This window comes from Aureococcus anophagefferens (genome assembly GCF_000186865.1).
Source record: "Aureococcus anophagefferens unplaced genomic scaffold AURANscaffold_8, whole genome shotgun sequence".
In the NCBI taxonomy this organism is placed as follows: Eukaryota; class Pelagophyceae; order Pelagomonadales; family Pelagomonadaceae; genus Aureococcus; species Aureococcus anophagefferens.
Window position 1 is genome coordinate 1,744,200 of NW_008705568.1, and position 25,604 is coordinate 1,769,803.

Here is a 25,604-nt window from a genome sequence, read left to right on the forward strand (position 1 = left end):
GCGGCGACTTCTTGGCCGACAGGTTTCGGAGGTCGGAGTCGCTGACGTTGGGCGTGCTGTCGACGCCCGACGTCTCGTCGTCGTCGTTTCTCCCGCCGTTGAAGAGCAGCTCCTCGATGGACTTCTTCCGCGACGCCGCGTCGGCGGCCATGGGCGGCGGCGGCGCGCGCGGCGGACGACGCGCCTGCGATCCGCGGGGCTTTAAAAGCGCGCTTTTTTAGGACCGCGCCGCTTGAAGATCTGGGCCGACGTTGTGGTTCGTCCCGCTGCGCCTTTAACTGCGCCTAGCCCGGGGAGGCGCCACGACGAGCGATGGTATACCTCAACCGCGCCGGCCCTTAGTCGTCGAGCCGCGCGCCGCCGACGGCGTCGAGCGTCGCCAGGAGCTCCGCGTGGCAGCCCGGCCCCGCGGCGACGATCTGGCGCGTCAGCGGGCCGTAGGGCGCGCCGGCCGCGTCCGTGACGAGCCCCCCGGCCTCGGCGACGAGCAGCGCGCCGGCCGCGGTGTCCCACGCGGCCAGGTCGCACTCGAAGTACGCGGCGCCGCGCCCCGCCGCCGTGTAGGCGAGCATGATCGCCGCGGAGCCGAGGAGGCGCATGGTCCGCGCCTTGGGCGCCACGGCGGCGATGCCGCGGAGCGACGGGTCCAGCGCGCGCGCCGTCGGCGGCGCGCCCGCGTAGACGACGGCGTCGCGGAGCGCGTTCGGCGACGCGGCCAGCGGCGCGCGCGCGCCGTCGCCGCGCTGGCACCAGGCGCCGGCGCCGCGCAGGGCGCCGAAGAGCTCGTCGCGCGACGGGTCGTAGACGGCGCCCGCGACGACCTCGGGCGCCGCGCCGGACCGGCATTTTACGGCCGCGACGGAGACGGCGGACAGCGGAATCGCGTCGACGAAGTTCGCGGTGCCGTCGATGGGGTCCAGCGCCCAGACGACGCCGTCGCCCGCGAAGGCCGCCTCCGCCGCGCGCCTCGCGGCGTCGCCGCCGGGCGCGACGTCCTCCTCGCCGAGGAGCCGGCTCTCGGGGACGCGCGCCGCGAGCACCGCGGCGGCGGCGGCCTGGCACGCGACGTCCGTCGTCGTGAGCAGGTCCTTGGCGTTGGCCTTGCTCTGCGCGACGGCGCGGCCGGCGGACGACGCGCCGCGGATGAGCGCGCCGGCGGCGCGCGCCGCCTCGCAGGCCGCGTCGAGGAGCTGCGCGTCGGACGTCGCGGCGCGGCGCGTCGTCGCGGCGCGACGCGCGCAGCGCTGCGGCTCGAAGCCCGATGCGAGCGTCGCGCAGAGCATCGCTGCGACGAGAGCCATCGTGCGAGGTCGCTGGCGCTGGCGAAGCGCTGCAGTGTCGAGGCACCGACCCATCGTTACATCGTCGCGGCGTGTTGCACAAGCGTTGCACTGCAAGTCACTGCACCTTGCTCCCCACGGTTGACGGGTTCTTATGGGCGGCGGCTTTGGGCAGCCCTAGGACCGCTCGACCGCTCCCATGGGCTCGGCGGCCTCGACGACCGCGGGCCCCCTGGGCGGCCTGAGCCCCGCCGACGTCGCCGCGCGCATCCGCGAGCTCGGCGCCAACTACGCGGGCGTCGCCCAGCGCCTCGAGGCCGCGGGCGTCTCCGGCGCGGCCCTGGAGCGCATGGACGCGGAGCAGGCGTCGGCCCTTCTGTACACGCTGCGCCTCGACGTGCGGCCCTACCAGCTCCGGAACCTCGTGGCCCAGCTGCGCCTCGCGCAGGCCGCGTCGCCGGCCAAGGCGAGCGGCAAGCTCGAGGCCGCGCTCGGCGCCGCGGCCCGCGCGGACGGCGCCGACGCCTTCGACTACTACGAGGTGCCCGCCGACGGCGCGCCGGCGTACTTCGTGCCGCGGAGCCGGCCCGCGACGGCCGGCGACGCGCGCGCGGCCGCGCGCGCCGCGGAGGAGGACGTCGGCGCGCTGCGCCGCGAGAACAAGAAGCTCCGGGTCCAGCTCTACACCGCGGAGCTCGAGTCCAAGGGCGCGCGCCGCGAGTCGGCGCTGCTCCGCGACGAGATCGCCAGGGTGCGCCAGGAGGCCGCGGCGGAGCTCGCGTTCGCGCGGAAGGCGCTCGCCCGCGCGCGGTCCGAGCGCGACGCGCTCGCGAGCCGCACGCCCGGCGGCGTCACGGCCGCGGCCGCGGACGCGGCCGCGGCCGTCCGGGGCGACCTCGCGGAGCTCGGCGCGCTCGCGGGCCGCGGCGACGCCGCGGCCGCCGGCGAGGTCGCGCGCCTCGAGCACAAGGTGCTCGAGGCGCAGGACGGCCTCCGCTCCGCGCAGTTCGTCACGTCCGCGCAGGAGTGGCTCGACAAGACGGAGGCGCTCACGCGCGAGGCCCGGGCGCCGGCGGCCGCCGGGGCCGCGCCGAGCGCCGACGCGGCGCCGAGCGCCAAGGCCAAGGCCGCGGTGCTGCCCAAGGAGCTCCGGCTCTACGAGACCGAGGCCATCCAGCGCGCGGTCGCCGTGATCGAGGTCGACATCATGGTCCTCCGGCGCACGCGCGACGACTTCCTCGCGGCTCGGGAAGAGGACGCGCGCTTGTTTGCAGAAGGCTCTCATGGGGCTATGATCTTCGAAACCTCCGACGAGTCTCTGCAGGGTCAAATCGACGCCGCGACGGAGGCGCGCGACGCGGCGCTCGGCCACCTCGTGGACCGGCTCTACGTCAAGACGGCGGACGACATCGCCGTGGACCTCATGGAGACGAACCGGACCTACGGGCGCCTCTTCGCGGACCTCGCGGCGGACGACGGCTTCCCGGGGTTCTTGGCCGCCGTCGAAGGCATGACGGACGCGGCCCCGAGGTCGAAGAAGCAGGCGCTGAGCCGTTTGGCCGCCGCGGAGTACTTCGGCGCCGGAGGCGCGCCGCAGCCCATGGACGTGGCCTTCGCCGTCGCCCTGCTGCGCGACGCGACGCGCGCGAAGCCGTCGTTCGACGCCGAGCTCGCGCGCGTCGGCGCGGCCGTCGACGCCGCGCTCGGTCGGAAGGCGGCCCTCGTGCTCACGGCGCCGCTCAAGTCCCTCGGCCGGGGCTTCCAGAAGGTCCACGAAAAGTACGGCGGATCCTACGACCTGCTCACAGACCTCGTGCGGGGCACGCTGCAGTGCGACTCGCTCGACGCGATGCGTCTGTGCGCGGACGAGGTGCGCAAGTCGCACGTCTTCGACGTGCTCCGCGTGAAGAACCGCTTCGACCCGAAGGACGGCGGCGCCGGCGGCTACCGGGACGTGCTCTGCAACGTCTCCTGCGGCGGCCACGTCGCCGAGGTGCAGTTCAACCTCGCGGCCTTTGTCGACGTCAAGGAGACGAAGGGCCACGCGGTCTACGAGACGGCGCGCGCGACGCACTACTTCCGGGAGCACCTCCAGCACTACATGGGCCGGGAGGGCAGCTTCATTCAGCGCGCCGCGCCGCGGAGCGACGGCGACGGCGACGTGCCGCGGAGCGTGTGCGAGCGCGTCGCCGCGGGCCAGATCTGCTCGTTGATTCTGCTCCCGGGCGGCTCCGACGCGCCGCGGACCTTCGAGCGCGAGATCATCGCCTGCCTCGGGACGCCGACGTGCCGCCTCCGGAGCCTCGATCTGCGACGGGTCGACGTGCCGCCCCTCGACGACCTCTTCGACATCCGCGTCGTCGACGTCCTCGCGCCGACGCTCGAGGAGGTGCGGATCATCGGGCGCGGGGACCGCCCGCTTGGCGCGCTCCCGCCGACGATCGGCGGCCTCCGGTCCCTCGAGGTGCTCGTCGTCAGAGGCGAGCTGCCCGCGGGGTTGCTCGAGGGCGAGATCCCGCCGCAGATTGGCAAGCTCAAGCGGCTCAGGAATCTGCACCTCGACGAAAACGCGCTCGTCGGCCCCATTCCGCTGACGCTCGCCGAGTGCCCGGATCTCATTAACGTGAACCTCGCGGACAACGAGCTCACGGGGCGGCTCATGCTCACGGGGCTGCTCGACCACCCGCGCCTGCAAACGCTCAACCTCGAGAACAATCGCCTCGACGGGCCCGAGCCCAGCCCCCCTTTCGCCCGAGAGGGCCTCGAGCTGCGCCTCGAGGGAAACGACTTCGACGGCATGCGGGAACGCAAAGCGGCCGAGGCGCGCGCCGAGGCCGAAGCTCGCGAGCGCGCGGCGGCCCAGGAGCGCGCGGCGGCCCAGGAGCGCGCCGAGGCCCAGGAGCGCGCCGCGGACCGAGCCGCGGTCCGGTCCTTCGCTCCCGCGGAGGATCGCGCCGCGGACCGAGCCGCGGACCGGTCCTTCGCTCCCGCGGAGGATCGCGCCGCGGACCGAGCCGCGGCCCGGTCCTTCGCTCCCGCGGAGGTCGCGGAGGTCGCGGCGCCGCGGGTCGCCGCCGTCGCGGAAGCCGCGGAGGACGCGCCGCGGCGCGGCGTCATGGCCGGGGCGATGCGCGCCGCCGCCGCCGACCTCCAGCCGGCGGCGCGGCCCGCGGCCGCGGAGGCCGCGGCGGTCGCGGCGGTCGCGGCGCCCGTCGACGACGCCGAGTCGTTCGGCGACATGCCGGACCCGGAGGAAGAAGACCCGTACGCGGACGACACCGAATGGAATTTTGACGATGATATCGATGAATTTTCCGGCGAGAGCCGCTGAGATTCACCGGATAACTTTTTGGCCAATTAAAAAAACTTGTAGAATAAAATTAAATACGCTCCTTTATTTTTTTCGATTTATTTTACGCCGCTGCGCGCCGCCGCGCCGCCGCGGCGGCGCTAACGCCGGCTCGCTGAGCGCCGCATCTTCAACCTCAAATGTTGCACTTCACCTTGAGTTGCAGGACTTCAACCTCACTCCTTGCGCTTCAAGTTCAGGGCACCGTTCAATGACATATCCCGCCGGCGGGATATGTCATAAACATAAAAACGGGGGCATCGGCGTGGTTCGTACGTGCGGGGTCGAGGAACGTGTGACCCCCGGCTTGTCTCCTGGCGTCCGTGTCGTGTTGCAAGATACGAAATCCGAAATGTTTTTTTGCACCCGGGCTGCCCGGACCGTGCTCGTCACGCGAAGCGGCGTCGTTGGGCGCTCGCCGCGCGCCGCCGCCGGCGTCGCCGCCCGCGCGGATCGCGCGCCCTCGCGCGCTCGCCGGCCGCGGAGTGCGCGCGCTTACGCATACATGGGCCGCGGCTCCGACGCGCCCCTGGCGTCGGCGCCGGCGGCGGCGCTGGGCCGCCCCGCGTCGCCGACCATCGCGTCGGACACGCCCAAGCCCCGGGGCCTCGGCGCCTTCGGCGAGCGGGACGACGGCCGGAGGGACCCGCGCTGCGCCCTCGTCACGACGACCTGCGTCGCGCCCGGCCTCGACGTCCTCGTGTGGTGGGCGCGGCGCGCGGCCCGCGCCCGGAGGACCCGCCGCGGGCCGACGCCCGCCGACGCCGCCGCCCGCGCCGCAGGTACCACCTCTGCGTCGGCATCGACAGCATCTACCTCTACGTGCACGACACGAAGTCCGTCGCGGCCGCCGGCGAGGCCCAGGGCAGGACAAGAGAGCGAAATTCCCAACTTCAAAGGCTCCTCTCTCAGCCGTTTTCTACTCGTTTCCGCTGATTTTTGGACGAGCGATCATCTCTTGGAACGGTCTCGAAGCGTGGATGCTTTTTCCGGAACGCGCGCGCGCGAGACACTCACGTTGAAGCGACTTTGAATCTCTCTCGTCCTGCCCAGGCGAGGCAGCGTCGCTCCTCGACGCGGTGCAGCGCGCGCTCGCGGCCCACGGCCTCGACCGCGCCGTGCTCGCCATCCCCGCGCTCGTCGGCAAGGCCTCGGGCGCGTCCTTCGTCGACGTCGCGCGCGCGCCGCGTCGGACGTCGGGGTAAAGCCGCGCCGCGCGCGAAAAACCCGCGCGTCCCCCCGCAGGTCGCGCTGCAGGAGCGGAACGCGACGGACGCGATCCGCCGCGCGCGGGCCCAGGGCATGGACTGGATCTTCCACTTCGACGACGACGAGCTGCTCTACCTGACGACGCCGCGCGCGCGGGGGGCCCGCGCGCTCGGCGACGTCGTCGCGGCCGCGCGGCCGGGCAGCTTCAACCTCCGCCTCGACAACCTCGAGGTCCAGCGCTTCAAGGACGACGCCGTCGACTCGGACTACAACTTCTTCGCCGAGGAGACGCGGTTCAAGCTCCGCGTGGGCCTCCACGCGGACGGCTCCGCGGTGCCGCGGCACCACGACCCGCGGTTCTACGTGCACGGCGGCAACCCCGCGTCGGGCGCGGACGGCCTCACGGCGCCCTACCTGTCCTACTGGAACGGCAAGTCCGCGGGGCGCCTCGCCGAGCCGGGCCTGCGGCCCTGCGGCGTCCACTTCTTCGCGGCGGCCCGCGGCGACGCGGCGAAGAACGACGCGCGGGACCGGGCAGGAACCAAACATATTCCACACGACTTCAATATGCACGTATGCGCACGGGTTTGACAGATTTTTTTCACGATCTCGAAAGAACTCGCCGAGAGAAAACGATCCGTCCAAAAATCAGCCGAAACGACTTCGACGTGACCGAGCTCGAGAGGTTTGACGTTTTTGCTGGACGGGGCGTTCCACCGGTCGTTTCCGGCGCAGGCGCAGGACCGCGGCGCGGGCATCGTGCTCCTCCACTTCCCCTTTTGCCACTTCCGCACCTGGCGCCACAAGTTCAACGTCCTCGACGCCACGCAGCGGTCCGACTGGGGCCACTACCGCGACGCGCGTTTAGCCATCGTCGACGCGTGCGCGCCGGGCGGCGGCGGCGAGGCGGAGATCGAGCGGTTCTATCGAAAAGCCATCATGCTCCGGAGCGACGGCGACGCGCCGCCGCCGGAGGACGACGGCGACCGCGTCGCGCTCTACCTGCCGCCCGTCGCCGCGCCCCAGCACTGGCGGTCCGGCGTCTACGAGCGCGTCGAGCGAGGCGCCGCGGCGTGCTACCGGCGGAGCGACGCCGAGCCCGCGACGAGCCCGCGCGGCGCCGCGGACCCGCCGCCGGCGAGCTTCCTCTACCGCGTGCCCGAGAAGAAGATGTGGCTCGTCGGGTCGACGCCCGGCGCGACGACGGGCGCCGCCGTCGTCTACGACGGCGCGGAGCGGCCCGAGGACATCGCGGCCGGCTGGTGCGTCTTCGACGGCGCGTCCTGGGTCAAGGCGCCGACGGTCGGCGTCGCGCGCGTCGCCTACGACGGCCGGGGGCGGCGCTTCGGCGTCGTCGAGCCGGCCAAGGTGCTCGCGCGGGGCCTCGCCGCGGGCGCGCTGGCGCCGCCGACGGGCGCGCTCGCGGCGCCGCGGCCCGCGCAGGCGCCGCCCGCGCCGCCGGGCGGCGAGGCCGGTGCCGCCGCGGCGCGGCCGCGCGCGGGGCCGGACCACGCCATGCTCGCGTCCATCGTCCTCCAGGCCCTGGACGCCCACGAGCCCTACCGCCGCGTCTTCTGGGCCGCCGTCGCGGCCGCGGCCGCGCGCGAGCCGCCGCGCGACGTCGGCGACGGCTCCGCGAGCCGCGCGCTCGCGGCGGGAGCGCGCGCCGTGGGCACGACGACCGTCGCCGCGTCCCTCGTCGCCGAGCGCATGGTCGGCACGCCGGCGCACCTCGCGACCGCGCGCGACGTCGTCGCGCGGGCCCGCGCGGAGAGCGCGGCGCAGCTCGACGCGCACGGCAAGGACGCGGTCATCCTCAGCATCCCCGGCGCCGAGGGCGTCCAGTCCTGGCGCGCGGGGCTCTACGCCAAGGTCGACGCGCCGCCCGCGGGGCACCCGCCCCTGCTCTACAAGCGCGTCCGCGACCGGCCCGGCGAGCAGGACTCGTTCCTCTACACGCTCCCGGACCGCGGCATGTGGCTCGTGGGCTCGACGCCGGGCTCCACGACGGGCGGCCTCGTCGCCTACGACAAGGCGCGCGCGCTCCGGGACCTCCGCGCGCCCTGGCACGTCTTCGACGGCAAGAGCTGGGCCCAGGCGCCGGGCGTCGCGCTGTCCCTCGTCGGCGACGTCGCCAAGCGCTGAGGGTGTCGCGCCGTGTGCCCCCCCCGTCTCTCTTTTTAAAACTTAGTCAACTACGCCTCCTCGCCGCGCTCGGCCCGCCGCTTCTCGAGGCGCTTCTGCTTGCGCGCGTCCGACTCCGCGCGGCGCCGCGCGGCCTGCTCCTTGCGGACGCAGGCCAGGAACAGGCGGCTCCGCTTCGCGTCGACCTCGCCGTCCTCGAGGGGCTCGGCCGCGTAGACGTCGGCGTAGCACGGCGCGGACACGCACTCGTGGACGCAGTTGTAGCCCGTGTCCGGCGCGTACTGAGAGCAGACGCCCTGTTCGCACTCGCGCTTCGCCGCGCGGTACGCGCGGTCCTTGGCGTGGTGCTTGCTCGCGCCGTCGGCGACCGCGGCGGCGACGAGGACCAACAACGCGGGGCGCATGGTCGGGCTCACCCCTCGGGCCGCGCCGCGACGCGCCGGGCCGCCTCTTCCTTGGCGCGCCGCGTCTCCTCGATGAGTTCGAGCTTGCGCGCCTCGTGGTACGCGAAGCGGTCGACGAGCACGTAGCCGACGTAGCCGAGGCACACCGCGGGGGCCACGAGGCGGGCGAGCTTCGCCTGCATCGACGGCGCGGTGGCGGCGTCGAGGCGAGCAGAGCTGTGGCAGGTTCAAGTCGGCGGCACCTTGTGTTCAACAACGCGTCCGAATTTATTACGCGACGGATACACGACGGCGGGCGCGCCGCCCGCGCCGCCCCTACCAGCCGTAGCGCGCGTTGGTCTCGTGCTTCGTCTTGTTGGATTTGCCCTTCTTGTCGAGGAGCTCGAGCTCGCGCTCCGCGGCGGAGATGGCGAGGGAGTTGATCTGGTGCTTGCGCCTTTGCGTCTTCGTCGCCTTGGTCGACGTCGTCGTCGCGCCCGTCTTCGTGTTGTAGAACTGCGCGGCGATGGACACCTCGGGCGGCCGCGCGTCGGAGGCCGCGATGAGCTCCTCGCGGCTCCGGAGCTCGACGTGGCCGCGCGCCTCGGCGATGTCGACGGACGGCCCGTGCACGCTCGCGAACTCGCGGAGCGCGCGCGCGTCGCCGGAGTTGAGCGCGGCCTCGGCCTCGCGGCGCCGGCGGCCGGACGAGATCTCTTGCGGCGGCGGCGGCGCCGGCGCCGCGTAGGCCGCGACGACGGGCGGGCGCGCGGCGCGCGGCGGCGGCGGCCGGCGGCGCGCGGGCTCGGGCGCGCCGCGGACCACGACGGGCGCGGCGGCGGCGGGCCGCTTGCCGGTTTTCTCCGGGAGTTTGAAGAACGGGCCCGCGGGCGCGCCGCCGTCGCTGTCGTCGTCGTCCCGCGCGTCGGCGTCGTCCTCCTCGGGCGCCTCCTCGGGCGCCTCCGGCGGCGCCTCGTAGGTCTGGACCGTGGCGGGGAGCGCCGCGAGCAGCGCGTGCTGGCGGCCGCCGCCTTCGGTCCGCGGCCGCTTCTGCCGCGGCGCCGCGGCGGCGGGCGCGCCGCCGCCGCCGTCGTCGTCGAGGTCGCCGCCGCCCTCGAGGGCCGCGCGGATCTCCGGCGGGAGCACGGCCCGCGCCTGGAGGTAGCGCCGGCTCTGGCGCGTGCCGCTCCCGGCGGCCTCGGCGACGGGCGCCGGCGCGCGCGGCGCGGGCGCCGGCGCCTCGTCCGGCGGCGACGAGCCGTCGGAGTCGTCGTCGCTGGACGCGTAGTCCACGAGGCCGTTCATGGCGGCGCGCAGGCAGGATAGAGCTTGGGCGGCGCGGCGAGGATGGTCGCGCAGGAGCCTTTCGAGTTGGTGGTGCACCTCTCAAGATTGATGTCGATGATGACCATGATGCTGGAAAACGAAACGCGACTTTTTGTGGTCCGACGTGTGCTACTTGATCTCCACTTGGGAGCAGGTCACGTGGCACAACTGGGCGGGTCGACGCCGGACGTCCGCGCTTCGGACGGCCGCCGGCCGGGCTCGTCCGGAAGCGCGCCGCCGGAGGCGTCGAGTGCTCCAAAGGAGGCGCCGCCGCCGCCGCGCCGCGCCGGGCTGCCGAAGCCGCGGCCGGGCGGCCGGGACGCGCGCGTCCCGCGCGGCGGCCGGACCATGTCGGGCGGCGGGCCCCTGCGCGCGCCCGGCGCCGACGGCCCGTCGACGCGCGCCCTCGTCGACCGTCGCGCGCGCGACGCGCCGGCGTGGACCGCCACCCGCGCGCGCAGGTTCCTGCTGACGCTCTTCAACCACGAGGAGCGCGACCGCGAGGTCCGCCACGTCGTCTTCCGGGGCCCGGCGCTCGGCGTCAACCTGGCCCTCGTGGAGCACGGCCTGTCGCTCATCGCCGTCGTGCACAGGGTCTGGCCGACGTCCGAGGCCGTGCGGCACCTCAAGGTCACGGACGAGCTCATCGCCATCGGCGACGAGGCCGTGCGCATCGCGTCGCTCGAGGACTTCGGGCGCGTGCTCGATCGTTTGGTGGACCCGGACGCGCGGCCGCTCGTGCTCACGTTCCGGCGGCGCCGGGGCCGCGAGATCGCGGATCTGTGGGAGCCAGGGCAGGAAAAGGGTGATGCAACGTCGCTTCAACGTGAGTGTTCCGCGCGCGCGCGTTTCGGAAACAGCACCCACGCTTCGAGAGCGCTCCGAGAGATGATCGCTCGTCCCAAAATCAGCCGAAACGAGCGGAAAACGACCGAGATAGGAGCCTTTGAAGTTGGGAATTTCGCACCCTTTTCCTGCCCAGGTGGGAGCAGGCGCGCCTCCGGAAGCTCAAGGCCGCCGTCGCGGGCCCGCTGGACCGCGCGCGCGCGAAGATCCTGCTCGAGACGCCCATGCCGCCGGCGGACGAGAACGGCGCGCTCGGCGCGGGCATGATGGACGCGCTCCGCCGGTCGCCGAGCCTGTCCGGGCGGTCGTCGTCCTTCGGGAACCTGAGCGACGCGGGCCGGCCGGCGCCGCAGGACGACTTCGAGGCGCTCGACCTCAGCGGCCGCGCGTGGCTCGGCCCCGCGTCGGACGTGCGCCGCAAGCCCATGGACACGCCCGAGTCGTGGCGCGGCCGGTCGGCCGAGGACAAGAGCCGCATCCACCTGGGGCCGTCCTTCGCCGCGGACGTCGCGGCCAAGGCCCGCAAGGACGTCGACACGTCCGAGGCGTTGTACGGCCGCAAGGCCTTTTCCCAGACGAACGGCCGCGAGCGCGCGCGCGACGACGACGACAGCGACGACGACGCTCTCTGGGCGCCGCCCGCGGAGGACGGCCTCGGCGCGCGGACCATGTCCTTCGAGATGTCCGTGCGGAGCTCGCCGTCCGTGACGCGCGACGAGTCGTCGGGGAGCCTGGAGGCGCTCCTCGCGGCGACGTCGCCCCAAAACTCGCCGGCGAAGGAGAAGCCGCCGCCGGGCGAGCGCTTCGACGTCCGCGGCCGCGACGACGAGGTCATCACCATCGAGCGGTCCGACGAGGCCCGGTTCCTGTCGCGCCTCGACGCCGAGCGGCGGCGCCTCGACGCGCTCCGCGACGCGCGGAATCTCGGCGCCGCGGCCGCGGAGTCGAAGCGCGCGTCGGACGCGGAGCGCCGCGCGAAGCGCCTCGAGGACTTCCGCGAGCGCATCGACCGGAACCGGCGGGGCGAGGCGGCGTCGCGGCTCTTCGACGCGGAGCGGGACCGGCGCGTGCTCGAGGGCGACGCGCCCTTCGTCGCGCGGCCCGGCGCGGGTTCGCGCTTCCTCATGCTCCGCGACGTCCGCCGGAAGCCGGACGACGCGGCGCTCGCCGACGCGCGCGAGCGCTGCGACTCGTCGCCCTGCGAGCTGCCGCCGGGCTACTGGGAGCGCGCGCGGCGCCGCCAGATGGCCATGACGACGGACGACCTCGGCGGCTCGCCGCGCGGCGGCCGGGGGCTCAAGCGGTCCGAGACCTGGGCGCCGGGCGACGACGAGGCCGCGCCCGTGGGCTGGGGCGACCTCATCCAGTTCTTCTGCGCCGCCGACGCCCACGACGAGACCTACTACGCGAACACGCCCGGCTACGTCGCGCGCGACGACGCCGACGACGCGCTCCTCGGCTGCGGCGACTGCACCGACGTCGACGGCGTCCTCGACGAGGGCGGCGAACCGTGACGGGCCTTTTAGGGCCCGCGCCCCTTCGCCGCGCCGCCTTTCATGTAACAACCATCTTCTGGGAACGCGCGGCGTCAAGTGCGGCGTCGGGGCGCCGCAAACGTAAGCTTCAATGTAGCTTCAGCGTCTCGGAAGATACGCTCGGGAGCGTCTCCCGCGCTGCGATGGTCATCCTCGGCTACCACGCGCCCGTGCCGCCCCCGAAGTGGGACGACCACCACGTGCGCATCATCCGCGACGCGTCGAACAAGGTCATCCACCACCGCAAGTCGAGCGAGCAGTTCAAGCCCGTGACCACATCCCAGTCCCACTTCGCCCACCCCCTCCACGCGCCGACGGTCCAGGTCGTCGACCACGGCACGGCGACCTACGAGGAGCTCCACGGCAACTTCTTCACGAGCCACCGCGACCTGCGGCGCTGCATGGGCAAGCACACGCGCATCGTCGTGCCGAAGAGGTTCGGCCGCTACGACACGGAGGCGTCGCGCTACGGCCGGTCCGCGTCGTCCACGTCCGTGGCGCTCGCGCCGGCCCAGCGCCTCCTCGCGCTCCCGGACCCCGTGCCCGAGCCCTACCGCCAGCGGGGGCGCCGCGGCTGCAAGGAGACGGCCTACTCCGAGAGCCTCCTCGTCACGCGGCAGAAGCCCGTCGACACGCAGTGGCAGAACCACCTCTACATGGCCGACCCGACCTAAGTTCTATGGCGGGACAAAAGACTTAGGACGAGGGACACAGGACAGAGGACGGGACAAGAAGGAGGCGCCCGGCCGGGCCCCGCGGCGCGTCGGGCGCCCGGCGGCGGTCAGACCGCCGCCGCGCGCCGTCATGGTCGCGGGGGCTCGGGGGCGCTAGGCGCGGAGCATCGCGCGGAGCTCGGCGACGGACCGCTCGTAGCTCGCGCCGTCGGGCTCGGCGATCCACGCGAGCGCGGCGCCGCGGACGACGTAGAGCCGGAGCGGCCACGGCGCGTAGGCGCGCTCGAAGGCCTCGTCGGTCGGGTCGTCGACGACGACGGGCGAGGCGATGCCGTAGTCGGCCGCGTAGCGGCGCGCGAGCGCGACGCGGTCCGCGAGCGTCCGCGGCTGGTCGACGACGACGGGCGCCGCCGCGAAGCGCGCGGACCGCAGGGGCCACTCGTCCGCGGCGTGCGCCTCGGCGACGTAGACGAACGTGAAGTCCGCGCCGGGGCACTCGCGCGCGAGCGCGTCGAGCTCGGGCCCGACGCGGCGGAACGGCGGTCACGACACGGAGCCCGCGACGACGACGAGCGGCTTGGCGGCGTCGCGGCCCGCGAGGAGCGACGTCTTCGAGCCGTCGAGGCGCCAGAGCGCGACGTCCGGCGCCGCGTCGCCGACGCGGAGGTCGCCGCGCCGCGCGCGGTTGTGGCGCACCCAGTGGCAGATCTCCGGGTGGCGGAGCGCCGCGCCGCGCAGCGCGTCGACGCGCGCGTCGACCGCCGCCTCGGAGCTGCCCGGCGCGAGCGACTCGCGCGCGACGCGGCGCTGCGCCGCGCGCGCGACCTCGATCCAGTCGCTCGCCGCGCTCCGCTCCGCCGCCTCCATCGCCCGCTGCGTCTCCGGCGCGCGCCGCAGCGCGTCCTCGCGCCGGAGCAGGGCCACGAGCTCGGCCTCGCTCGGCGCGGCCGCCGCTCAGGCGCGGCGCGGCTTCTTCCGCGGCCGCGCCTCCGCGAGGAGGCAGCGGAGCCGCGCGATGTAGGCCGCGTCGTCCTCGCCGTCGCGCTGCTCGTCCTCGTCGTCGTCCGAGTCCGAGTCCGAGTCCAGTTCGACGACGCCGTCGCTGCTCGTGCGGAGCGCGGCGAGGCCCGCGGCGCGCGCGGCGATGCCTTTGAGGCTCTCGTAGCGCCAGGTGATCGTGTGCTCGCCCTTCCGCGACACGAGCGTGAAGGTCTTGGGCATGCCGCTCTGCGCGGACGACTCGTCGAACATGCCGCCGCGGAGGCGGAGCACGAGGCAAATCGTCGACTCGTTCTTGATGCAGTAGTCCGCGATCGTCCGACCATCTTCGAGCTGCTTACCCTCGTAGACCATGCGCTGCTGGTCCGGCGGGATGCCCTCAGCGACTTGGATCTTCTGCTTGACGTTGTCGATCGTGTCCGAGTAATCGATGTCGAGCGTAATGATCTTCTCCGTCAGCATCTTGACGTAGACGCGCAGGGGGCCGGACTCGCCGGGGCCCTGGCCGCAAATGCGGGGCACGAGGTGCAGCGTCGACTCGGGCGTGATGTAGTAGTTGGCGAGCGTCCATTCATCCTTGTCAAGGACCTTGCGATGCTTGCCTTTGTGGATCAAACGCTGCCATTGTGGATCAAAGGTCTCCGCGATCTTCTTCTTGACCGATCCGATCGTGTCGGAGAGGTCCAGGTCGAGCGTGATGGTCTTGCCCGCCAGCGTCGTGACGGAGACTCGCAGGCTGCCGGACTTGTCCGGGCCAGGCACCGCGGGCGCGACGTCGCCGGGGATGCGTTCGATCTTGGCGAACTCCCACTCCTTGTTGCACAGGGGGCAGACGGACCGCGTCTTGAGCCAGCGCTGGATGCAGTCGAGGTGGAAGACCTGCGCGGAGCGTTGGTGAGTCACGCGCGCGCGCGAGGGAAGGCGGAACGAAAGGCCCGGCGGACGCGCGTGGCCGCAGCAGCCGAAGGCGATCGACAGGCCGTTCTCGTTGATCGGCGACGGGTTCGCCTCGTACTCGAAGGACGGCTCGTTGAGCGAGTTCCGGCAGATGGCGCACTTGTCGGGCTTCCGGCCCTGCGACGACGACGACGACGACGGCGCCGCGACCGAGGTCGTCGTTTTCTGCTGCTTGGCGGGCGGCGCAGACGGGGCCGGCGGCGGCGCGGCGGAGCTGCCGAGGGAGAAGGCGCGCTTGGGGCGCGCGGCCGCGCGCGCGATGACGTCGGACTCCAGGACGCCGTCGACGACGATGCACTTCTCCGTGAACCAGTGCACGCCGGCGTACATCAACCGCTCCCCCAGGTTGGGGATGTCGTCGCGCTCGAGCGAACGCGCGTCCACGAGCTCGAAGAGCTTGCCGTCGTCGAAGTAGACGCGCGCGTCGTGGGCGAGCTCTTTTTTCTCGAGCACCCGCAGCGCGCACGTCGGCTGCGGGCGCAGCGTCGCGCAGGCGGCGAGCGAAAAAGCCGCCCGGGCCTTGTTCAAAAGCTCGTATCTTCTTATTCCGCCTTCGGGGATGTCGAACATGCGCGTGGCCGAGCCAAAAGTCAGGGTGCAGGCCATGGTCGTTTCGGCAGGAGTAGAGGTGAGCGTGACGATGGATTTGTTGCGTTCGGAGCGCGCAGTGTGGGCAGAAGATGGTCGAGAAGGGCGGAGCGACGGACCAGATCGGTCTCGTTCGCGAGGGATGCGAGGGGCAACATTGACCATTCTCATAAGATTGACCTTGTTGCGGCCGCCGATGGCATCCGCTTGAAAGCTCGTCGCTCACCGAGACGCGAGACGCGATGTACGGCCGCGTCCCGGCCTTCGAGATCGGCCACGACGAGGACACGCCCCGGAGCCACCGGCGCGCGGGCTACAGCCCGGCGCGCGTCGCGGCGCGCCTCCAGAACATCGTCCAGAGCCAGGGCCTGGGCCTGCTCCTGGGCATCTTCGGCGTCTTCTTCGTCTTCGTCTTCGTGCCCGTCTTCGTCGTCGACGACCTGCTCTACGTGCGGACGGTCGCGCCGGAGTACGACCGCAAGAGCCGGAAGCGGCCCAGCGCGGCGGCCGTCCTGGCGCGCCACGAGCGGTCCTTCGAATCGCGGCACCCGCTCCGGAGCCACAACCGCAGCGGCCTCGCCGCGCACCTCGACGCGCTGCGCAACGCGACGGGCGACCGGCCGGGGGCCTACGCGCTGCGCGGCTACCCGGACTCGCGCGGCGCGGCGCCGGAGGCGGCCCCGCCGCCCGTCGACGACGACCGGAAATCCGTCGTCGCCGACGACGAGCCGCCGCCGCACGTCGACGACGGCGTCGCCCCGCCGCCGGAGCCCATCGACGGCGGCGTCCCGCGCGACGCCGCGCCGTCGCCGGCGGACGCCGAGGAGCCGTCGCCGGCGGTCGACGACGGCGTCCACCGCGACGTCGAGGACTTCGAGGACGTCGCGCGCGCCGCCGACCGGGCCGAGCGGGACGCCGCGGAGGACGAGCCGCAGATGACGCTCGACGAGCCCGCGGCGCCCGCCGACGAGCCCGCGGCGCCCGCCGACGAGCCCGCTGCCGCGGCGCCGCCCGCCGAGCAGGACCCCGCGGACGACCCGCAGATGACGCTCGACGAGCCCGCGGCCGCCGACGAGGCGCCGGTCGCGGCGCCCGCCGACGACGCCGACGCCCAGCTCGACGTCGACCAGACGATGACGCTCGACGAGCCCGCGGCGGCCCCGGAGGACCCCGCCGCCGACGAGGGCGACGCCGTCGTCGTCGACGTCGAGAGCGCGCCGAGCGACGCCGCGGACCCGAACTAAAGCCCACTGTGAGTCACGGAACCTAGCCCGAGGGCGGGATGCGACACGACGCCGGCCCCGGCCGGCGGCCGGCGCGCGGCGCCGGCACGAGCGCCATCCCTGGCCTGGGCGTTGCTGTTCAGCGTGAAGGCCGAGCGCGGCCACTCACCCCTTAATGCGCGCGTTGCTCTTCTGGGCCTCGGCGCTCTTGTCGAGCGTGAGCGCGTCGCCCGCGAGGCCCTTGCGGCTCCGGACCGCGGCGATGGCCTGCCGCGCGGCGTTCGCGGCCGCGAAGACGCGGTCGTCGACGTCGCCGTGCTCCTCGCGCTCGTCCTCCGTCGTCGGCGTCCAGAACGGGTCCACGTCCATGACCGCGAAGCCGTCGAAGGCCATCTGCGGCGCCGTGCCGTGGCCCGACGTCCACTGGAGCAGGTCCGCGCCGAAACCGAGCGCCGCGCCCGCGGGCAGCGACGCGCGCACGACGAAGAGGTCCGTGCCCTCGAGCAGCGTCTCCTCGAGGACCCTGCCCCGCCGCTTGCTGAGCAGGCCGAACATCTTGCCGAGCGCGTCCTTGCCGCAGTGGAGCTCGCAGGCGCAGAGCGGCTCGACGACGCGCGGCTCCGCCGTCAAAAACGCGACGCGGCACGCGCGGCGGCACGCCGCGGCGAGGTCTACCGCGTCCGCGCCGTTGACCGACGCCGCGTCGCGGACCTCGAGCACGAACAAGACGCCGTGGAGCGGCTCCTCGGCCAGGGGCCCCGCGAGCGCGGCGTCGGCGAAGCCCTGCGCGAGCGCCGCGACCGCGGCCGCGTCCAGCGCGTCCGCGGCGCCGGGCGCCGCCGCGAGCGCGTTGCCGCGCGCCGCGCGCGGGCCCCGGGCGAGGACGCGGCGGCCGCCGACGTCGAGGGGCGCCGCGTCGTCGAGGAGCGCGTCCGCGCCGGCGAGCGAGCCGCAGGACACCGCGAAGCCCAAAGCGTCGTCCGCGAACGTGCCCCGCGCGCCCCCGCGGCCCGAGGGCCAGTCGTCCGCGAACGTCTTCCCCTCCCACGCGGCGAAGCCGTCCTCGTCGCGCCAGGGCGGCGGCCGCTTGCAGGGCGCGCCCGACGGTTCCGCCAGACCCTCGCGGAAGCCGACGATGGGCTCCGAGACGTCGAGCGCGATGGCCTCGTCGCCGCCGCAGTAGGCCCTCAGATCGCGCAGCGCCTGGTCGAGGTGGAGCTCGCCGACGCACCCGACGACCTTCTCGCCGTCGTTCCGAAACTCCACCGTCGCCGCGGCGTCGAGGGCCTGGAGCAGCCGCAGGCCCCGGTCCAGGCGCGCACTCTCGGCCCTCTTCTGGGCCGCGACGGCCACGCGCACGAGCGGCAGCGCCGTCGCGCCCGCGGGCGCCGCGAGCGCCCCGTCCAAGCTCGGGTCCGCGAGCGTCGCGCGCTTCAGCTCCCCCAGCGCCGCGGCGACGCCGGGGCCCAGGCACGCGACGCAGCCGGCGCGCGCCTCGTCGATCGGGACCAGCTCGCCGCCCATCATCGCGGACACGGCGTCGACGACGACGGCCGCGCCGCTCTCGCCGACGCGCAGCGCCGCGCCCGCGCGCAGCGTGCCGCTGAGCACGCGCACGGCGCAGGCGACGGCGTCGCTGCCCGGGCGGCTGAAGTTCTTCGCCACGTACGCGAGCGGGAGGCCGTCCGCGTCGCACGCGCGCACGAGCGCCGCGAGCGGCGACGCCGAGTCGGGAAGGAGCGCCGCGGTCCGCAGGCCGAGGGCCGCCTCCGGCGGCGGCACGCGCTCGACGACGGCCTTGCAGAGCGCGTCCGTCGCGGGGAACTTGCGTCGCAGGCACGCGCGCGCGTCGTCGGCGACGGACCGCTTCTTCCGCGACGGCTTCTCGTCGGGCTCGAACCAGGGCCCCAGGTCGTCGAGGGCCGTCCCCGTCAGGAGCTGGAACAGGGGCGCGAGCACGAGCGTCGGGAAGATGGCGTCGTCGGGGTACGACGGGTCCCGGAGCCGCTTGACCTTGTCGCCGTCGAGCGCGAAGTCCCCGAACAACACCGTGGCGAGCGCCTTCGGCGTCGTCTTCGCGGGGAAGCGGGGCAACAGCACCTTGGCCACCTGGAGCGCCGTGAAGCCCCAGCCGTCGAGCGCGGACGCGAAGACGACGTTGCCCTTCTCCGCCGCGAAGGCGGCCCTGGCGGCGAAGGCGTCGTCGCAGCCGTGCAAGCGCAAAGCCTCGTGGAGCGCCGCGTTCGCGTTCTCGAGCACGCGCCGCAGCCGCAAAAAGGCCTCCATGGGCGAGTCCGCCGTCTCCACGGCGAGGCGGTCGAGCTTGTTGAGCACCAGGATCGGTGCCAGCCGCTCCGCGCACGCGGCCCGCAACGCGAAGCGCGTCTGCACGCGCACGCCCTCGACGACGTCGACGACGATGACCGCGCCGTCGCTCAGGCGCGTCGCCGCGCAGGCGTCGTGGCTGAAGTCGATGTGGCCGGGCGAGTCGACGAGCGTGATCGCGTAGTCCCGGTCGCCCTTGTCCCCGGTCTCCCAGGCCTGCGGCGGCGGGCCGACGCGCCGGTGCAGGATCGTGATGGCCGACGCGCGCATGGTGATGCCGCGCTCCTGCTCGTCGACCGTGTCGTCGAGGTAGCGCAGCGTGCCGGCGAGGCGCGCGGGGATGTGGCCGTTCTCCGCCAACAGCCAGTCGACGAGGCTCGACTTGCCGTGGTCCACGTGGCCCAGCACGCAGATCGCGCGGCTCCGCCGCGGCTGCCGCCACAGCGCGACGAGCTCGGCGCCGCTCGGGGGGCGCTTCTTGGTCGAGCTCATTGCCGCAGCCTTGGACGCTGAGTTGTTTACGGCACTTGTGCCGCGCCCATTGCGCCGCTCGCCGAGTGCATGGAGGAGGGGAATAGCAACCACTGCGGCGGCGATCCGTTGAGCTTTGGTTTACTCTCGGCTCGCTGTACTGGAGTAACCTAGCATGAACAAGCACCACAAATGGAAAAATGAAGCCGGACGACTTTGGACGCGCTTTTAGGCGCGATCGAAAGCTTAGAGCACGAACTACAACACCCTTGTGATGCCTAGCTCGGCCGAGTACGGCGACCTCGAGAACCCTGAAATTCGACTTTTTTTCCAGATAAAAATCGCTGGCAGCGCGTTCGCACATTAGAGAGAAACTTAGGCATCACCAGGGGAAGATTCTCAGCCCCGCTGGGCTGGAGGAGCGTCCTTAAAGCGTATCCAAGGTCGTCCGCGTTATTTTTCTAAATAACATTTAGTTTGCTTGAACTTCAATGTGACTTCAACATAAAAGGCAACTTGGGATATCGCAGATTGTTGCCTACGGTCTTCCTGACATCAGGAACGAAAACACAACGTCGGATATGTACACAGACGTACGGGGCTCGGCGTTCTCCGTCGGGATCGTGGAGTTCGTAATTTCGCCCCAGCCATCCGTCGACAGTGGCCGGGGCTCAGCGGCCCGGGGGGGCTCAGCGTACGGCATGGGCACGTGGGGCTGTGTTCAGCCACGAAAACCGAACCAATCGGAGAGCTTGGAAGTTCTACCAGCGGAGGGGCTCCAGAGGACTCAGAAAATGCAAAATTGGCCGCCCCGCTACCGCCCTGGGGGGAGGTAAAAATCCCCGACACCAAGTCGGTTTATGCTAGGTTACTCTAGTATGTGTTTGGTTCCGCTCATCGGCTCGCTGTATGTATTTGGTTCCGCTGATTTCGGGCCGAGAAGTGCCGAGACGGCATGGACGCATTAAATTTAGTCGAGCGCGCCTACCACCGCGCGCGCCCCCCCGCGTGCAAGATCGCTGGGACTGCGCATAGCGCACACATCGGGGCTGCCATCCGCGAAGGAGCGGCAGCGTTTGGATTGCGACTCGCTGAGAACACAAGCGGCTTCGGGCGACCGATTTGACGGACGCGACGCCCCTCCCCCGGCCCGTGAGCGGCCCGGGCAGCCCCGCGCAGCAGCAGGGATCGTCCGCTGTCGACCCGAGAGCGCCCTGCCACAAGGGTTGGCCCCGCGGACCCGAGGAAGTCGATCTGACGTGTTCGCGCTGAAACCGCGTCGCGCGCGCCCGCACGCCCGCGCGCGCGGTGTCGCACGTCGTTCGAGCCAAGTCAGCAACTGAGCAGTCCGAGGGTATCAGACATGTACCCCGAGCCTCCGATCCAGCCAGCACGCTGCCCAGAGCCCAAAATGGGCTGCTTTTCGGCTCGCAGAGCATGCCGAAATGCTCGAACTTCGCGCAGCGATTCCGGATGACGGTCAGGGTGTCCATGGTCACGGAGCACAGTTCCGAGCACACCAGAGGCACGTCTGCCGCGATCCGCAGCCCGTGACCATGGACAGCCGGCCGCGCGCGCGCCGGCAAATGCCAAAGAGAGGCTCTCCCTGCTTCTCCCCTCATAGTGCATGGTGAAGCCTATTGAAGCTCGTGGTGCCCCGGTGAGGGCAGTTTACGACGTGCAAACGATAGACTCCCGCGCCCTTCAGCCTCGCGCAGTGTACGACGTGCCAACGATCGAGGCCCGCGCGCCGGGCAGCCTCGCGCAGCGTACGACGTGCCAACGATAGAGGCCGGCGCCGGGCAGCCGCGCGCAGTGTACAACCGATCGAGGCCGCAGCGGGCAGCCTTCTTGCGCCATGGCGTGGGAGCGTCCCCAGGCGGACAAGCGCTGGGACGACCTCGCCGTGGCCCACATCGACGAGATCGCCAAGGGCCTGCGGCCGCGCGAGTTCGAGAAGAAGTTGGTGGAGCTCCTCGACCCGACGCTGATGCAGGCGCCCCCGTCGGCGAGCGACCGGCGCGTGAGCGTGGACATCGCCGGTCGGAAGATGTACAGCGCCGTGGCCCTCAAGGCGCACCGGCTCAAGGCGCGCGTCGGCGACGCCGTGAGCCACCTCGCCGTGCGCAACGGGTGCTCCGCGCGGTGTGTGGGCGACCTGCTGGGCCGGTGCAAGATCGACGGCCACGTGGAGAACGCCGACGGCGAGACGGTGCTCGACGTGGCGTTGAACGTCGGCGCGCCGGAGGACGTCGTCGCCTGCGTGGAGCGATGGCTCGCGTCGCCCGAGGCCCTCGCGGAGCTCTGCGAGTCGCCGACGCGGTCCCGGAAGGTGCGGCCCTTCGTGACGAAGGCGGCGGAGAAGGGCTTCGCCGCGGCGCCGCCGGGCGAGGCCGCGCCGCGGCCCGCGACGGCGTCCCTGCGCCGGCCCGCGTCGCGGAGCGGCCTCTCGGCCAAGGCCCTCGCGGCCCGCAACGACGGCGACCGGCCGCGGACGGCGCCCAAGGCCCCGCGCGACCGGAGGCGCTTCCCCGTGCCCGTCGCCGAGTCGCCCTTCCACTTCGCCGAGCCCCTCCACGGCCTCACGGAGGCGAGCGAGGACGGCCTGTCCGTCGTGGCCAAAGGTTCGAGGGACGCGGACGTCCCGCGATTCGCGTGCGATCTCCTCGAGCCGCGCCTCGGGCCCGACGTGTCCCGGGCCGCCGTGACCTTCCGCGTCCGCGCCGGAGCCCGCGGCAGCGACGGGCTCTACGTCGGCCTCGGGTCCCAGATGAAGGGTTTTGATATCGCCGGCGGCCGCGCCGCGTGCGGCGAGCCGACCGCGCTCGTCTACCGGCTCCGCGACGGCCGCGCGCGGCTCGACGGCAAGTGGGTGCCGGGCTTCAACCAGAAGGGCGAAATGGCCGACGCGGCGCGGGGGTTCTACGACGAGGGCGACGAGATCACGCTCGAGTACGACCGCGACACGCGGTCGCTCCTCGTCCGCGACGACCGCGGCTTCTCCGGGGTCCTGAGCCGCAACGTGCCCTACCCGAAGTCCAAGCAGCCGCTCTGGTTCTTCGTCGACACGACCTACGCGGGCAACGGCGTCGCGGTCGTGCCCGCGCGCACGAGCCTCCGTTTGGACGCGCGGAGCCGGAAGCACCTGCTCCAGGCCGCGCGGAACCTGGACTCGTCCCTCGCCGACGACCTGAGCCGGGCCAAGGCCGAGCTCGACGAGGCGAAGCGCGAGGCGGCGGTGTTGCGGGAGAAGCTCGCGGCGCGCGCCGCGGTCTTCGGCGACGACGCGCCGGGGCACTCCCCGCGGCCCGGCGGCGCGACGCCGCGGCGCGGCGCCGCCGCGGCGCCCGTCGCCGTCGCGACGAAACTGGCCGACGACCTCGAGGCGCTCAGCGGCCTCGCGGGCGCCGCGGACGCGCGGTCCGCGGCGACGCGAGAGGCCGTCGAGCACCGCGTGCTCGAGAAGCGCCACGACTCCGCGGCCTTCACCGCGCCGGCGGCGAAATGGCTCGACGCGTCCCAGGACCGCAAGCGGGAACGCGAGGGCTTCGGCGTGCCGCCGGTGTTTTCGGAATTTCAGGCCGCGGCGCTGCGCGACTTCGCGGGCGCGGCGGACTGCCGGCTTTTGGCGCTGCGGCGCGCCCTGGACGACGTCCGCGCGGCGGCCTACGACGCGGGCGTCGCCGCGGACCTGCGCAAGCGCATCCGCGAGGAGACGCGCGCGCGCGACCGCGCGGTCGAGGTGTTGGCGGATCGCGTCGCCGTGGCCGCGGGCGCGGACCTCGGCGCGCACGCGAACGAGACCGCGGCGACCTACGCCTACCTCTGCGCCCAGTTGGCGCGCCACGCGGCCTGGCCGGGCCTGCGCCGGCGGCTCGCGGAGCTCGCGGCGCCGCCGGGGCCCCGGAACCGCAGCTGGCGTCAAAAACTCTCGGACGCCGCGCGCGGCGAGTTCCTCGGCGGCGGCGACCGGCCCGGCGACGCCTTCGAGGCGACCTTCGCGCTGGCGCTCCTGCGGGACGCGGGGCCCGCCAAGGCGGCCCTGGACGTGGCGCTCCGAAACGTCGCGGAGGCCGTCGACGGCGCCGCTTCGTCCGCGGAGCCGCTCAAGCCGCTCGGCGCGTGCTTCGGCGAGGTCGCGGGCGCGTCGGCCGCGACGGGCGCCTTCGACGTCATGTGCGTCGTGCGGGGCCACCTGACCTGCGCCGCGCCGGACGCCGCGCGCGCCGTTGTGGAAGGGCTTGCCTCACAGTTCCCCGTCGTCGACGCGCGCGACGGCTTCGCGGAGGCCGCGGCGGGCTACCGGGACTTGGGCCTCTACGTCGATGTCGGCGGCCACGTCTGCGAGGTGCGCGTCGCCTTTGCGAGTCTGGCGGACGTGCGGGACCGGTCCCTCGCGGCCGACGGGACGCTCGCCGCGACGGACTACTTCGCTCCGGAGCATCGGCAATTCGTGGGCACGCAGGCGTCCTTCGCGAAGCGCGCGGCGGCGCGCGTCGACGGCGACGCGTCGCGGCCGAGGGCCGCGCCGGCGCGGCTCGGCGCGGGCCAGATCCTGGACTGTGTTATTTTTGGGACACCGGAGCCGGCCGCGGACGACGGCGACTGCGGCGCGTGCCTGCGGACCCGGCTCCTGGAGAAGACGTGCCGCCTGCGGTCCCTGACGCTCTGGAAGGTGCGCGCCCTGCCGGAGCTGGATTTGCTCCTGGCGCCGGGCATCGTCAAGAATTTGGCGCCGTGCCTGACGTCGTTGAAGCTCGCGCGGTGCGCCGGCGACCTCGGCGCGGTCCCGCGCACGCTCGGCGCGCTGCGCGAGCTGAAGGTCTTACACATCGTGGGCGCCTCGCCCGTGGAGAAGCTCCAGCTCGTCGGCCAGCTGCCGCCGGAGTTGGGCGATCTGGCGAAGCTCGAGGAGCTCCGCGTGTCGTACTCGTCCGTCGCGGTGCCGAATTCAAATCTTCAACTCGACTTCAATGTGCGCATATGCGACATTTTCGACGCAACCTCTTTGGCTGGGCTTCGAGAACTCGACGAGAGCGATCGATTCGTCCAAAAATCAACCGAATCGACTTCGATTTGACCGAGCTAGAGAATTCTCAAGTTTGGTCAGGACACCCAAACCAGCGGTTGAATTCGGCACAGGTCCGTCGCGGGCCTCATCCCCGAGCAGCTCGGCGCCCTCGCGTCGCTGGCGACGCTGGAGCTGCGCAGCAACCAGCTCATGGGCTTCGTGCCGCCCGCCGTCCTCGCCCTCGAGCGGCTCGCGGTCCTCCGCGTCGACGACAACCGGCTCACGGGCAAGGCGCCCGAGAAGCCCGGCTGCGACATCGTGGCGTGCGAGAACGACTTCGACGGCATGGTCCGGGGCGTCGTCGACGAGCCGAGCCCGCGGCAAGACGAAGACGTCGACGTGGTATCGGCCACGTACCGCGGCGACGGTCTGGAGGTCGTGTTTTCGGCGGACGGTCGCGCGACGTGCGGCGACTCGGCGGGGACGTGGACCGCGGGCCGCGGGCGGCTGGACCTGCGCTTCGGGGCGGCGGTGCTGCCGACGCTCCTCGAGGCGCGGGACGGTGGCTGGGTCCTCGCGGGCGCCGGCGCGGAGCTCGAGGCGGCCGCGAAGCCGCCGGGCTGGCTCGGTCGCGCGCTGGAGAGCGAGACCGCCGTCGCGGCGAGCCTGCGGGACCTCGACGACCTCGACGCCCTCGCGGCGCGGGCCTGGGGCGCGCTGCCGGTCTACGCGGCGCGGAGGAGCGAGGCCGCGGCCGCGCTCGGCGACGCCGCGCGCGACGGCGCGGCCGCGGCGGCGACGGCGCGCGGCGCCAAGGCCGCGGGCGACCGCCTCCTCGCCAAGGAGCGGCAGCGCGTCGAGCAGGTGTCGAAGCTCGACGTCGACACGGTCATCGACCTCCAGCGCGAGAACATGAAGCTCAAGGACCAGCTCGAGCGGCTCAACGACCGCTACTCGACGGTGACGCGCGAGCAGACGACCGCGCGCGAGTCGTCGTCCTTCCTCCGGGACAAGGTCGCGGTCCTGGGCAAGGAGGCCGAGGAGCTCAAGCGGAAGCTCGCCCGGGCGGAGCGGGACGTCGACCGGGCGAAGCGCGAGGCCAAGGCCGCGCACCTCGTGCGGACGCCGCCGCCGGACGCGGAGCTCGCCGCGATCCGCGGCGACTGCCAGAAGCTCGGCGACTACGCCTGCCGGGGCTACGACCGCGGCGACACGTCGGCCGAGGCGCGCCTCGTGCGCCAGGTCGAGAAGGACGTGCTCGCCAAGGCCGACGCCGCGCGCGC

The 25,604-nt window shown here is 72.9% G+C and overlaps 8 protein-coding genes across 8 annotated transcripts; 3 read left to right on the forward strand and 5 right to left on the reverse strand.

Annotated features, from left to right (window-relative positions):
- Window positions 1–319: 319 nt before the first annotated feature.
- AURANDRAFT_71596 (hypothetical protein) lies at window positions 320–1,312 on the reverse strand (the record flags this gene model as incomplete). The annotated part of the gene is made up of 1 exon (XM_009038425.1): window positions 320–1,312. The coding sequence occupies one exon, from the start codon at window positions 1,299–1,301 to the stop codon at window positions 339–341; it is 963 nt and encodes a 320-aa protein (XP_009036673.1).
- A 2,069-nt stretch (window positions 1,313–3,381) lies between these two features.
- AURANDRAFT_25842 (hypothetical protein) lies at window positions 3,382–3,939 on the forward strand (the record flags this gene model as incomplete). Its single annotated transcript, XM_009038388.1, has 1 exon — window positions 3,382–3,939. A coding segment is annotated over one exon (558 nt), but the record flags the coding sequence as incomplete, so codon positions are not given.
- Window positions 3,940–5,134: 1,195 nt separating this feature from the next.
- On the forward strand, window positions 5,135–8,035 carry AURANDRAFT_71597 (hypothetical protein; the record flags this gene model as incomplete). Its single annotated transcript, XM_009038389.1, has 5 exons — window positions 5,135–5,334; window positions 5,412–5,554; window positions 5,683–5,801; window positions 5,875–6,411; window positions 6,574–8,035. Coding segments are annotated over 5 exons (2,459 nt in total), but the record flags the coding sequence as incomplete, so codon positions are not given.
- Window positions 8,036–8,702: 667 nt separating this feature from the next.
- Window positions 8,703–9,671, reverse strand: AURANDRAFT_64044 (hypothetical protein; the record flags this gene model as incomplete). The annotated part of the gene is made up of 1 exon (XM_009038424.1): window positions 8,703–9,671. One exon carries the CDS (start codon window positions 9,669–9,671, stop codon window positions 8,703–8,705), a length of 969 nt encoding a protein of 322 aa, XP_009036672.1.
- A 369-nt stretch (window positions 9,672–10,040) lies between these two features.
- AURANDRAFT_64045 (hypothetical protein) lies at window positions 10,041–12,747 on the forward strand (the record flags this gene model as incomplete). Its single annotated transcript, XM_009038390.1, has 3 exons — window positions 10,041–10,474; window positions 10,675–12,048; window positions 12,171–12,747. 3 exons carry the CDS (start codon window positions 10,041–10,043, stop codon window positions 12,745–12,747), a joined length of 2,385 nt encoding a protein of 794 aa, XP_009036638.1.
- A 1,251-nt stretch (window positions 12,748–13,998) lies between these two features.
- AURANDRAFT_17670 (hypothetical protein) lies at window positions 13,999–14,205 on the reverse strand (the record flags this gene model as incomplete). Its single annotated transcript, XM_009038423.1, has 1 exon — window positions 13,999–14,205. A coding segment is annotated over one exon (207 nt), but the record flags the coding sequence as incomplete, so codon positions are not given.
- Window positions 14,206–14,541: 336 nt separating this feature from the next.
- Window positions 14,542–14,808, reverse strand: AURANDRAFT_8889 (hypothetical protein; the record flags this gene model as incomplete). Its single annotated transcript, XM_009038422.1, has 1 exon — window positions 14,542–14,808. A coding segment is annotated over one exon (267 nt), but the record flags the coding sequence as incomplete, so codon positions are not given.
- A 3,728-nt stretch (window positions 14,809–18,536) lies between these two features.
- AURANDRAFT_26069 (hypothetical protein) lies at window positions 18,537–19,331 on the reverse strand (the record flags this gene model as incomplete). The annotated part of the gene is made up of 2 exons (XM_009038421.1): window positions 18,537–19,034; window positions 19,074–19,331. Coding segments are annotated over 2 exons (756 nt in total), but the record flags the coding sequence as incomplete, so codon positions are not given.
- Window positions 19,332–25,604: the final 6,273 nt, after the last annotated feature.